At 45.5% G+C, this 12,110-nt stretch overlaps 1 protein-coding gene and 1 pseudogene across 2 annotated transcripts in view; both read left to right on the forward strand.

The window, feature by feature from the left end:
- CHPT1 (choline phosphotransferase 1) overlaps positions 1–12,110 on the forward strand; it is a 52,398-nt gene continuing 40,288 nt past the window's right edge. For both annotated transcript variants that reach the window (XR_009188324.2, XM_058308613.2), the window contains exon 1: positions 1–301. Coding sequence is in view for 1 of the 2 variants with exons in the window: in XM_058308613.2 (XP_058164596.1) it covers positions 29–301 (273 nt within the window). In the remaining variant the exon portion in view is untranslated. The remainder of the gene's footprint in view (positions 302–12,110) is intronic.
- On the forward strand, positions 4,558–9,044 carry LOC131280641 (polymerase delta-interacting protein 2-like; annotated as a pseudogene).

Consider the following 12,110-nt stretch of genomic DNA (forward strand, 5'->3'; position numbering starts at 1 on the left):
TCGCAGCGGCGGGGCCCGCACGGCGGCCATGGCGGCGGGCGCCGGGGCCAGGGTGGCCCCGCGCTGGCTGAAGGCGCTGGCCGAGCCGCTGAGCGCGGCGCAGCTGCGGCGGCTGGAGGAGCACCGCTACGCCGCCGTCGGCGTCTCCCTGCTCGAGCCGCCGCTGCAGCTCTACTGGACCTGGCTGCTGCGGTGGGTCCCGCTGTGGATGGCCCCCAACACCATCACCCTCCTCGGCCTCGCCGTCACCCTGCTCACCACGCTCCTGCTCGTCGCCTACTGCCCCACCGCCACCGAGGAGGTAGGACCGCCGCCCGCTCGGGGCCGCGCCTGCCCGGGCGCCGGCGGGCAGCCCCCAACTGCTGTCCCCGAGCGGCCCCGAGCCCCTGCCCCTCCCGCCGAGCTGCGGCCCGCTGCACCCCGCGCCCGCCGAGCCGAGCCTCCCCCGGGCCGCCGAGGGCAGGCGTGGGGTCTGCCCCCAGCCTCCCCGGGCCAGGAGGGAGCCGGCGTGCCTTTGCCCCAGCCCCGGGTCCACCCCGAGCCTTCTCCAGGCCGCCGAGGAACCGACACGGCCACTGCCCCGGGCGGTGCCCACCCCGAGCCTCTCCCGGGCACGACGCGGCCCCAGCCCCGTGTCCACCCCGGGCCTCCCCGGGCTGCGTGGGGGCTGTCAGGGTCACTGGCCCAGTCCCGTGTCCACCCCCTACCCCCAGCGATCCTCCTCCCGGGCCGCGGAGGGACTGCCTCAGCCCCTGAGGGCCGGGGGTCTCCCCAGCTACCATCCTGTAAGGGCATCAAGGCTGTGGGATGGCCCAGCAGCCGGCTGCTTTGCACATTGGGAACTGGGCACCCCCTTCCTCCGTCCTGCCCGGCACCAGGAATTGTGGCTGCGTTGGCTAAGCCCAGGATGCCCTTTGGACGCTTTTATAATCGTCTATTTCGCAAAGGTTGCGTTTGTAATTCTGAAATTTACTGGTAGTGCTGATCTGAGATAAGTTACTTGTAAAAGGTAACTACCTCTTAGCCTCATTGATTTTTTTTTGGTTTTTAAATTTTGTTTGTTTTTCATGAAACACTAGGGTATTGTCAAGGTGACAGTCCTTATTACTACCCAGGGATCAAAAAAGCCAATAGATTTTATTGGCAATGAGTATTTGATCTATGTCCCAAATAATAAAATAAATAATGTGGACTTTGGACAACTGTTCATCAGCGTAGTATGGAGGCAATAGGGGCAGAGTGGGAGTTCTCTTCCATCTATACTTATTATAGCACCTGGGGTAACTATTATGTTGCCTTTTTTGGGACACTCCTGTCTTTTTGTTGCCCTCCAAATAGTGAAATCCTTTTGTAATCATATTTGAAGACAGCCCCTGGGGAGGACTAAGGCAAAATGAGGTTAGATAATGGGAAATCAGTGGAAATATTTCATGCTGTTCCCCTTCCTATATGTATCTGTTATTTTTTGATATTTGACTTAGCCTACATTTTAAACATATCTCACCAATTGATCGGTATGTTTATTATATATGATTTCTTTGCTGACATTCCCATCTTAATTAATTTCCCCGTTGTTTGGAAAAGTAAGCAGTTTTAGCTTTTTGCAACCTGGTTTCCAGGGTTCCTCAGGGTTGGTGTGCACTAATGAAAAGAGCCCTAGATTAGAACTTGGACTCCAGTGTGACTTTGGCACACCAGGGGAGATTTGCCCTCAGCAACTGTTTTCCTGAGGGCATAATGGAAAACAAAAACTGTCAAACCAATTTCAGAAGGCTGTTGTGAGGCCCAAGTTTTTGCATTGCATGCAGATAAATTTAGAAAATTGTAAAGATGTTAGTTATTAAACAATGTTTTGAAAACCTAACAGAATTTAGTTTTTATTGGGCCTCTATCAGGCTAACAGCATTTGAATGTTTCTGATACTTGGTAGTTAAATTGTGAACTTTCCAATATTTTTATTAATTTAAAAGCCATTTATTGAACACTATAAAGAGGAGGGCATACAAAAAAGTCCAAGAGGACTGATGGAAGAGGTAAAATTATGATTTATTAATTTAAAAAGAAGGATCCAAGGTACCTTTCAAGGGAAAAAGAAAAAAAAAAATGAGAGTGGCCCCCAAAAAGGAGACAAGAGGCAACTGAGAGGAATTAATACACTGAAATGCATGTCATTAGATCCTGCTTATCCTAAGTGGCTGAAGCAGTGAGCGGAAACACTAGTACAAGGTTCACATTGCCTGTTTGATAAAATCCTAGCAATGGTATGAAAGAAGCATAGCAATTTTCTGGCTATTTTGCTTAAGGCCACAGAGCTCGTAAATGACAAGACCAGTTGGAAGTCAAGCCTAAGTTGGTCTGACTCCAAAGTTCACATTCTTTTTTTACTACCGCCACCTTCTCATTTGGAGTTCCTGCTCTCTTTACGTGGTACCTAGGAAAGATACCTTGTGTTTTATATAATGCTTATCAGTTGTATAAAGTGCTGTCACACCCATTGCTGTGTTGGTGTCTTAACAACCTAAGGAGGTTGGCAAGTTTTTCCTTCATAGAATGGCCTTCCCACTCTCTTCATATTTCTTCTGTCCATCCATCCTCAGTAACAGTTGTATGTATTTTCATAAGAGACAACCGAGGCCCAGAGAGGCTTAAAACTTGTTTTCTGATTCTCAGAACAGTGCTTTTCAGACTTGACAGATTGCTTCCAGAAGGGTCAGGAAAAACACATAAGGTTTTTGGGTTTAGATGCTTGGGATTACCTACCTCCTATAGGCTGTAATGCTGACTACATATCTCTATTAATAATAGTTGATATTTAGGTGTTTTTTAACTTTGTCAATTTCTAGAACATGACTGGGAATGAAGGGAAATTAATTTTTTTTTAAAGTTAAGTAATTATTATTAATTCTTCAATGGAGCCACCATTTCTTTTAAAGAACTTTCTACTCCAGTCAATTAAACTACTTACAATATTAATGATTTCTGTTCTTGTTCCTGCCTTTTCTTCTTCCTCTTCCTGTCCCACTTACTCAACCACTTACCCATCTTTCAAGGCCCAGTTCAAATACTCCCTCTGTGTGAAAGTTCTCCTCATTCTGCCAAGAAAAATTAACCACTTAATCCTCTGAACTTCCATAATAATAATAATAATAATAATAATAACTCCCGTTTGCTGAGAGTTTACTATGCACCAAGCATTGTTCTAAGCTGCTTTTGACTATTATCTCTTTTAATCCTCTCAACAACTTTATGAAGAGGGTACTATTATTACCCACATTTTATAAATGAGGAAGCTGCACTTTTCAGATTTTTTAAAGTTTTTTTTTTAATCTAGTGTATTTCTCCCCCCCTCCCTTTTTTAAAAAATCAGCTCAATAACTTATTAAGCACCACTTATTAAGGCAAGGTTCTTGTAAAAAGTAGCCTTTCTTATTAAAATAAAATGTAAAACCCTGAGATGAAAGTTCCAGAAGCAGAGTGGACACTAGGGTGAGGCAAGTGAGGCACCCGACCTTCAAAATTGAAGGAGGCACCCTGAGAGTGAGTGAAGCGAGTGCCTCCTTAAATTCTGCAGCCGGGGTGCCTCACTTGCTGCACCCTAGTCCCAGCCCTGTTCAGGCGACATGGAGGTAGTTCCCCTTTGGGAGTTGTCCGTTTGATTCCTATAGCTTCACTAGATTCCTAAGGAATTAGCTGTTCCTTCTTTTAAAGTCTGGTTCACCTGTGATAAACCACGGCACTGTGGAATACGGAAAGAGCTTTAAATCCCACTCCTGGTGTATTTGTCCTGAGCATGAGGCTACAACGACTTGGATTTTGTGAAGCTAAAGAACAGAACAGCACCCAGCCCAGTTGCTGTCCGTGACAGATTGGGTCTGGTGGGTCCCTTCGCACTCCTTTCTCTTCCTTGTTCCCTGTAACACAATGAGAGGCTGGTGTTAATAACATTCAACAAGAATTTTATTGACTACTACAGGAGGAAAAAACCCAGAACCCCATGACTGAAATATAAAAAGAATGAAAGCCAGCCTTCAAGTTATGAGAAAGACCTTTTGGCCCTGGCTGCTTTCCTTCCCTCCCAGCCTGTACCCGGCCTCATTTCCTGGCAGGTTGCTCATCACAAATGCGGGTCCCTAACCTGAGCTGAGGCCCAGGCCCCCACCTAGACCAGTGAGCCCTGAGCACCCTTTCTGCTTGGCGAGAAGGTCTCACCCTTCCTGGCCACCGAGCCTCCACAGCCTTCCTGAGGCCTCAAGTGGGAACCCTCCTTCTGCAAACAAGGAAGCACCTTGTCCGCCCCAGGTGCGCGCTGACAGTGTGGTAACCAGATCCCAGCGTGTCCTCTGTGTTGGCTCAGTTACACCAGCAGGAGCAACCAGTGCGTTTAGAGGGTTGTGCTTTCCAGAGTCAGATTAGCAGTCGATTTGCATGTATGCTTTTAAAAATAGAATCTCCTGACTGGGTATAGTGTCCACCTTTGAACACCACACCAGCATGACCTCTTTTCACATATACATGATCTGTCTTCTAACTCTCTTTCGCCCTTCTTATAATTGCGATTTCTATTTTTATGGTGGGAGAAGTCAACCAATTTTGGATAATTGAAATCTCCCGGTTACCAGCTGAACCAATATTTATTAGCTATGTAAACCCCTTTATGCGTATGTGTCATCTCATCCCCAAGGCTATTTAAAGCAAAGAGGTGTTTTTCAGTATAAAAATTCATATAAGAGACATTATATGATTTCAGTATTTCTCAAGTTTTAATTTGAGAAAATTATTGGTATTGTGTATCATTGTATCATCTATACTATTTTTTGTTTCCTGTTTATCTTTACATCAGCTTTAAATCAACTCTCTTTTAAAAACTTAGCCTCCACTTCTCTCCCAGAAAAAATAGCTAGAGGACAGGCAGAAACTATCTGGAAAACTGTTCTGGTTTATACACTAGGGGAAAGGCTAGATGTGATGCAGAAGAGAGAGAGCAGAGTAAAGGACTCTCAGCTGGCTGGAAAAATTCCGTGAGTAAAGCTGTAGCAGCAGCTGCTGGTGCTGTCCCTCCACCTTTGCCACAATCAGCACTGGATCCTCTGGCCCCTGGCAGAGGCTACAGACTAAGGGGGTTGCAGGGGTCCTCTTTCTCAAGAAAGGGGAGAGGGAGGAACAGGGTCTATGGCAAATTCAGATTTTGGCCAGTGAACTTGGTCTGCAGGGGTCCGCATACTTCCAAGCTGGGTGGGACTGCGACATTGTTTGCCCTGAGAGCCTGCGGGGAGCTAAAGATAATTTGCCTTCTTAAACAAACACCCTCCACAGTGCCCTGGGCTGGTTGCTGAGGACCCAGAAGGAGGGAGAGTGTGGCCAGCCAAGGGAGGAGAGCAGTTTATGAGTTTGTTTGCCGAGTTGCTTCTGAGGACCTTGCTTCTGCAGCAACCCGGGCAGAGTTACAGTGAATGCACCACTCCCCTAGCATCTGGGGCCTGAGCTGAGAGGTCTGCTCAAGACGCCATCTGGGAGCAGGTGTAGCTCAGTGGTTGAGCACCTGCTTCACATGTACGAGGTCCCAGGCTCGATCCTAAAGAGTGTGGGGGTGGGGTGGGGCACTGCCCGGCCACGGGTCAGGCCTTGTGTCAGCAGCCCAGTGCCTGCTTGGGTGTGCCACGCGCGCTTTGTGGCCCAGTGGGCCGTGACCGTGGGCAGCCACTGGTGGTCCTGGTCACTGACTGGGCCTTTCCCTAGAGGCAACTATGGCAACACGGAGGCAGCTCTCATCCCGAAACGAAGCAGAGGGCAAAGTTTTGGAGATGGTGTGTTGGAGGTGCCAAAAAAGAATGGAAAATATGAGACTGATGAGCTTTTCCTTCATAGTGTTTTTGGCCACCAAGGCGTCATCTTGTTTCCATGGCAGGCGAGACTGTATAACCGAGATGTGGCTTCTGCAGCTCCAGAAAAAGCAGAGAACCCTGCTGGCCATGGCTCTAAGGAGGTGAAAGACAAAACTCACATTTCCTGTCAGGTGCTGATTGATGCTCGAGACAGTCTACACACATCTCAGAGATCTCAGACAAAAGCTGTGTCCTTCTTGGCCAACATGATGACAGCCGTGCCCTCCATGCCATGCCAGGCTGGACTATGTCAGCCCTGAAGACATCCTCCCCTACACCTCCACTGATCAGGCTCCCATCCAGCACGAGCGCTGTGAAAGATTTCTCATGTATGACCAGACAGAAGCACCCCCTTCTGTGGCTCGTGGGACACTACAGGCCTGGCAGGAGAAGAATCACCCCTGGCTGGAGCTCTCCGATGTTCACCGGGGAACCACTGAGAACATCTGTGTCACTGTCATCCCCGTCACATGGGCATGTGGGATGCCCGGACTTCCCACATCTACTGTGGCACTACTACGTCCGCTTGGAGAACCTGGTGCAGCCCCGGGAGCGGCACTGGAGGGTATTCAGCCTGTCCGGCCCCTTGGAGACAGCGTGAGGCCGCGGGGTGGTCAGCAGGGAGCTGGTGTGATCCAAGGGGCAGCCTGCATTCTCGTACAGCAGCCCTGCCTCCCTGCAAGCTTCCAGTGGGCACCTGTGGTACTGGAGGCACGTGTGCTGAGGCAGGGACGGTTCGGCTCCACAGACAAACTGCAGGGGCACGTTCCTCTTGGAGAGGCTCCATGGCTCCCGCTTTGATGTCTGGATCCCTCCCTTCTCTCTGGAAAGCAATAAAGGTGAGAAGACACCCCTGTCCGGCCTGCACCGGCAGGCCAGCTGAGACCCTGCATGCCCAGGCATGGCCCCTCTGAAGGAGAGCTCTCCTCATAATTGCTGCAGTCCTCTTCTCTCTTCCCCGTCCTGGACCACGGTGGGTCTCGTTCCCGCAAACCTTTCCACTAGGACCTTTTGTGTTCAGCTGCCACAGGCCTGGAGGAGTTTCCTGGCTTGTCACATAAGTTGCTCGGAAGGTGAGGTTTGGCCAAATAAACCAGTGCATGCCTGGCCACCCTTGCCATTTCTGCCCCTGGGGACTCAGACCCCCCCTCAGGGCCTGACCTTCCTGGCCTTCAAGGGAACACCTCCCCTTCCCCCCACTAGGGTATGTATGTCTCCCTCCTGAGGCAGGGACTGGCTCCACCTCTTCCCAGGGTCGCTGTGCCTCGCCCGTGAGGGGGCAGCTGGACTCTTAAAGTTCTCTTCTCTACCTCTGCCAAGTAACGAAGGATGCCAGCACCAGGGTCAGAGGAGTGAGGCAAGCCTGCCAGCCAGAAGCATCACCATCTGTCAGGCTCCCAGACCACAAAGGCAGGGATTCAGAGGAGGAGCAGCTTTAAAAGGTATGGATGGTGCCAAGCCAAGCTGCCCTCTCAGCTTCTCTCATCTCTGAGGGCCAGGTGTGAGTTCTGCTACATCTTTGCCCTGATTCTTAGGATTCTTAAAAACTTCCAGACATAAACGTATAGAGTAGGATTGAAGGTATCCTGTTCCCCCACCACTGCAGTGTTGTTAAGCTGAGGTTGTTTTGTTCTTGAATTAATAATAGGTCTCAGTGCCAGCCCACATTAGTGTTGTCCTTAATCCGCCACCACGGGGAGGCTGTGTGGCAGGACAGCCAAGTGCAGTCGGTCTGGTCCTCGCTGGAACACAAGGTCAGTGGTGAATAGAAACACAAGAACTAAGCCCAGGCTGGGAGCTGGCCCAGCTGTGATTACTGTAAACACAGCTAGGTACCACTGCAGTGTTATGCAGTTTTAGTAGAAATTAGTTTTTGCCTCCATGACCTAAGGTGAACAAAGTGTTAGTTATATGATAAAGGAAAAATTCTCTTATACCAGGACCTGTGCCATCCTTCTTGCAGGCATTGGTCAAAATATCAAATTTTTAAAATCCTAGTACTAGCACATTGAGTGCAGGCTTCCAGTCTTCTCAGAAACCAATAGGAAGGTTTGACCTTCATCAGTATTTTGTATTTGGGCTGCCTGAAGTTGAAAAATTCAGGAGGGCCAAAAGCTAATTTCTGAATGGGACTGGAAAACCTTGAACCACCTCCCAACCGTTAAGCCACAAAATCTGATTAAAGAAATGAAGATAAACAAAGTGCACCATCTGCTGGCAGACAAGGAAAGTGTATGCAAAGAAGGAAAAAAATAGTTTGAAAAATAAAAGAGATAATCTGGTGCCTTTATTGCCCCCTCTCCAGGCCCTTAGCCCTGGTTTGAGCAGTTAAACAGGGGCAATCCTAAATATCTGGAACAAGTTGAACAAAAAACCAAAGAACACTGGTAGCACAGAGGTTCTTAAAAATCAGTGCCTAGGCAAGAAAGATAAACTTGAACAGCAGAGTAAATTCAGCATGATAATCAGATGCCTCTACATCAGCAAAAGAAATTCTAAGCCATACTAAGAAAAAGGAAGATAAGACTAAGGCAAAGGAACAAATCAAAGCTCCAGATGAAACAACTAATCAATGCTGCTCATACAAATCTCCTAAATCAAATCATGGAGTTGAAGGAGAATATGGCTAAAAAAATAAAAGGTATTAAGAAGACACTGGGTGAAGCACAAAGAAACCTTGGATAGGGAAGCGGGCTTGGCTCAATGGATAGGGCATCGCCTACCACATGGAAGGTCTGCGGTTCAAACCCTGGGGCCTCCTTGACCCGTGTGGAGCTGGCCCATGCGCAGTGCTTATGCGCGCAAGGAGTGCTGTGCCATGCAGGAGTGTCCCCCGTGTAGGGGAGCCCCATGCGCAAGGAGTGCACCCCATAAGGAGAGCCGCCCAGCACGAAAGTACAGCCTGCCCAAGAATGACACCACACACACGGAGAGCTGATGCAACAAGATGACACAAAAAGAAACACAGATTCCTCGTGCTGCTGATAAGGATAGAAGCGGCCACAGATGAACACACAGAAGAGCAGACAACTGGGGGGGGAGGAGAGGAAAAAAAAAGAAACCTTGGATAGAAAAATAACAGATTATAGGAATGAAAGACTCAATAAGTGAGATTAGAAATACAATGGAGACATATAACAGATTTGAAATCATGGAAAGAAAGAATCAGTGATGTAGAGGATAGAACCAATGAAATTGAAATGAGAAGAACAGAGAGAGAAAAGTGGAAAAAATTGAGCACAGGATCAGGGAGTTGAATAATAGCATGAAGTGCACCAACATATGTTTTATGAAGTTCCAGAAGGAGAAGAGAAGGGAAAGGGGATATTAAGCATATCTGAGGAAATAATGGCCAAAAATTTCCCAACTCTCACGAAAAACATGGATATATGTGTCCAGGAAGCACAGCATACCCCAATTAGAATAAATCAAAAGACACAATATTCAGAATGCCAAGGGCTAAAGAAAAAGAGAAAATTCTGAAAGCAGCAAGGGAAGAACAAAACATCACATACAAGGGATATCCAGTAAGACTTAGTATCAGTTTCTCTTCAGAAACCATGGAGGCAAGAAGAGGTATGATATAATTAAGGTTCTGAAAGAGAATAACTGCCAGCCAAGAATTCTTTGTCCAGCAAAACTGACCTTTATATATGACAGTGAGTTTAAAATATTCACAGATAAACAGAAACTAAGAGAATTTGTAAATGAGCATCCAGCTCTGTAGGAAAACTAAAGAGGTTCCTGGAGGCAGAAAAGAAGATGAGAGAGAGGTTTGGAGGAGAGCGTAAGAGTGAAAACTATCAGAAAGGGTAACCAAAAAGGTAAAAAGACAGACAAAAATAAGGCATGACATATGAAAGCCACAAGGTAAAATGGTTAAATTAAGTAATGCTTTTAAAGTAATAACATTGACTATTAATGGACTGAACTCCCTAATCAAAAAACATTGGCTGACAGAATAGATAAGAAAACATGAAGGGGGAGGCAGTAGGGTATATGAGAATCCCTTATATTTTTATTTAACATTTATATAATCTAAAGCTTCTTAAAATATATATATATATATGTATGTTTATATATATGAAAGAAAACATGAGCCATCCATATACTGTCGCAGGAGACTCATCTTAGATGCAAGGATGCAAATAGACTGAAAGTAAAAGGTTGGAAAAAGATACATCATGAGGGAAGTGGATGTGGCTCAAGCAATTGCGCTCCCATCTACAATATAGGAGGTCCAGGGTTCAATACTCAGAGCCTCCTGGTGAAGGCAAGCTGGCCTGTGTGGTGAGCTGGCTCATGTGGAGTGCTGGTCTGTGCAGAGTGGTGGCCTGCATGGAGTGCTACCCTGTGCAGGAGTGCTGGGCCATGTGGAGCGGTGGCACAATAAGATGATGCAACAAAAAGAGACACAGAGGAAAGACATAAGAGACGCAGCAGACCTGTGAACTGAGGTGGCATGAGAGAATGATCGCCTCTCTCCCACTCCGGAAGGTCTCAGGATTGGTTCCCAGAGCCACCTAATAAGAAGACAAGCAGATACAGAAGAACACACAGTGAATGGACATGGAGAGCAGACAATGGAGGAAAGGGAAATAAATAAATAAATATTAAAAAAGAAAAAAGATACATCGCAAAAACAGTAACCAAAAGAGAGCAGGGGCGGCTATACTGGTATTGGAAACAACAGACTTTAAATGCAGAAAAATGATAAGAGATGTAGAAGGCCATTATGTTCTAATAAAAAGGACAATCCACCAGGAAGGAGTAATAGTCATAAATATCTTATGTACCTAACCAGGGTGCCCCAAAATATATGGGACAAAATGTGGCAAAACTGAAAGAGAAATAGATGTCTCTGCAGTAACAGTTAAAGACTTCAACAAATAACTCACATCAATAGAGAGAACAACTAGACAAAAGATCAACAAGAAAACAGAGAATTTGAGCAATATGATAAATGATATAGACCTGACAGACATGTATAGAACACTGCACCCCAAATCAGCAGGTTTTACATTCTTCTCAAGTGCTCATGGATCTTTTTCCAGGATAGATTACAGATTAGGCCACAAAATAGCTCTCAACAAATTTAAGAAGATTGAATATACAAAGCACTTTCTCTGATCATAATGGAATGAAGCTGGAAGTCAGTAATAGCTGGGAAAGAGGGAAATTTGCAAATATATGGAGGCTAAACAACACACTCCTAAATAATCAGTGGGTCAAAGAAGAAATTGCAAGAGAAATTAGTAGATATCTCAAGACAAATGAAAATGAGAACACAACTTATCTAAACTTATTGGATACAGCAAAGACAGTGATGAGAGGAAAATTTATAACCTTGAATGCCTGTATTAAAAAAGAAGAGTAAGCTAAAATCAAAGACCTAACTGAACACCTGAAGAAACTAGGAAAAGAACAGCAGACTAATCCAAAGCTAACAGAAAGAAAGAAATAATAAAGATTAGAGCAGAAATAAATGATTTTGAGAACAAAAAAATCAACAAAACCAAAAGATGTTTCTTTGAGAAGGTCAATAAAATCGACAGATCCTCAGCTAAATAAACAAAGAAAAAAAGAGAGAAGATGGAAATGAAATCAGTAATGAAAGGGATGACATTACAACTGACCCCACAGAAATAAAAAGGATATCCTCTCATAAGAGGCTATTATGAGAAACTGATGTCAACAAATTAGACAACCTAGATGAAATGGGCAAATTCCTAGAAATGCACAAGCAACCTATATTGACTCTACAAGAAATACAGGAATGTAACAAAACAATCATTTTAAAGAGACTGAATCAATCGTCAAAAATCTTTCAAGAAAGAAAAGTCTAGGACTAGATGGCTTCACATGTGAATTCTACCAACATTTCAAGAAGAATTAATACCACTCTGTTTAAAATCTACCAGTATATTGAAAAGGAGGGAAAATTACTAGCCATTTTATGAAGCCAACATCACCCTACTTCCAAAGCCAGATAGAGATACTACAAGAAAAAATTTTTCAGACCAATCTCTCTACTGAACATAGATGTAAAATTTCTCAAAAAAAAAAACAACAAAACTCATAAATAGAATTCAACAGGATATCAAAACAACTATACACCACAACCAAGTGGGTATTATTCCTGGTATGCAAGCATGGTTCAACATAAGAAAATCAATTAATATAATATACCACATTAACAAATCGAGAAAAAAAAATACATGATCATCT

Source organism: Dasypus novemcinctus, chromosome 12 (genome assembly GCF_030445035.2).
Source record: "Dasypus novemcinctus isolate mDasNov1 chromosome 12, mDasNov1.1.hap2, whole genome shotgun sequence".
Lineage (NCBI taxonomy): Eukaryota > Metazoa > Chordata > Mammalia > Cingulata > Dasypodidae > Dasypus > Dasypus novemcinctus.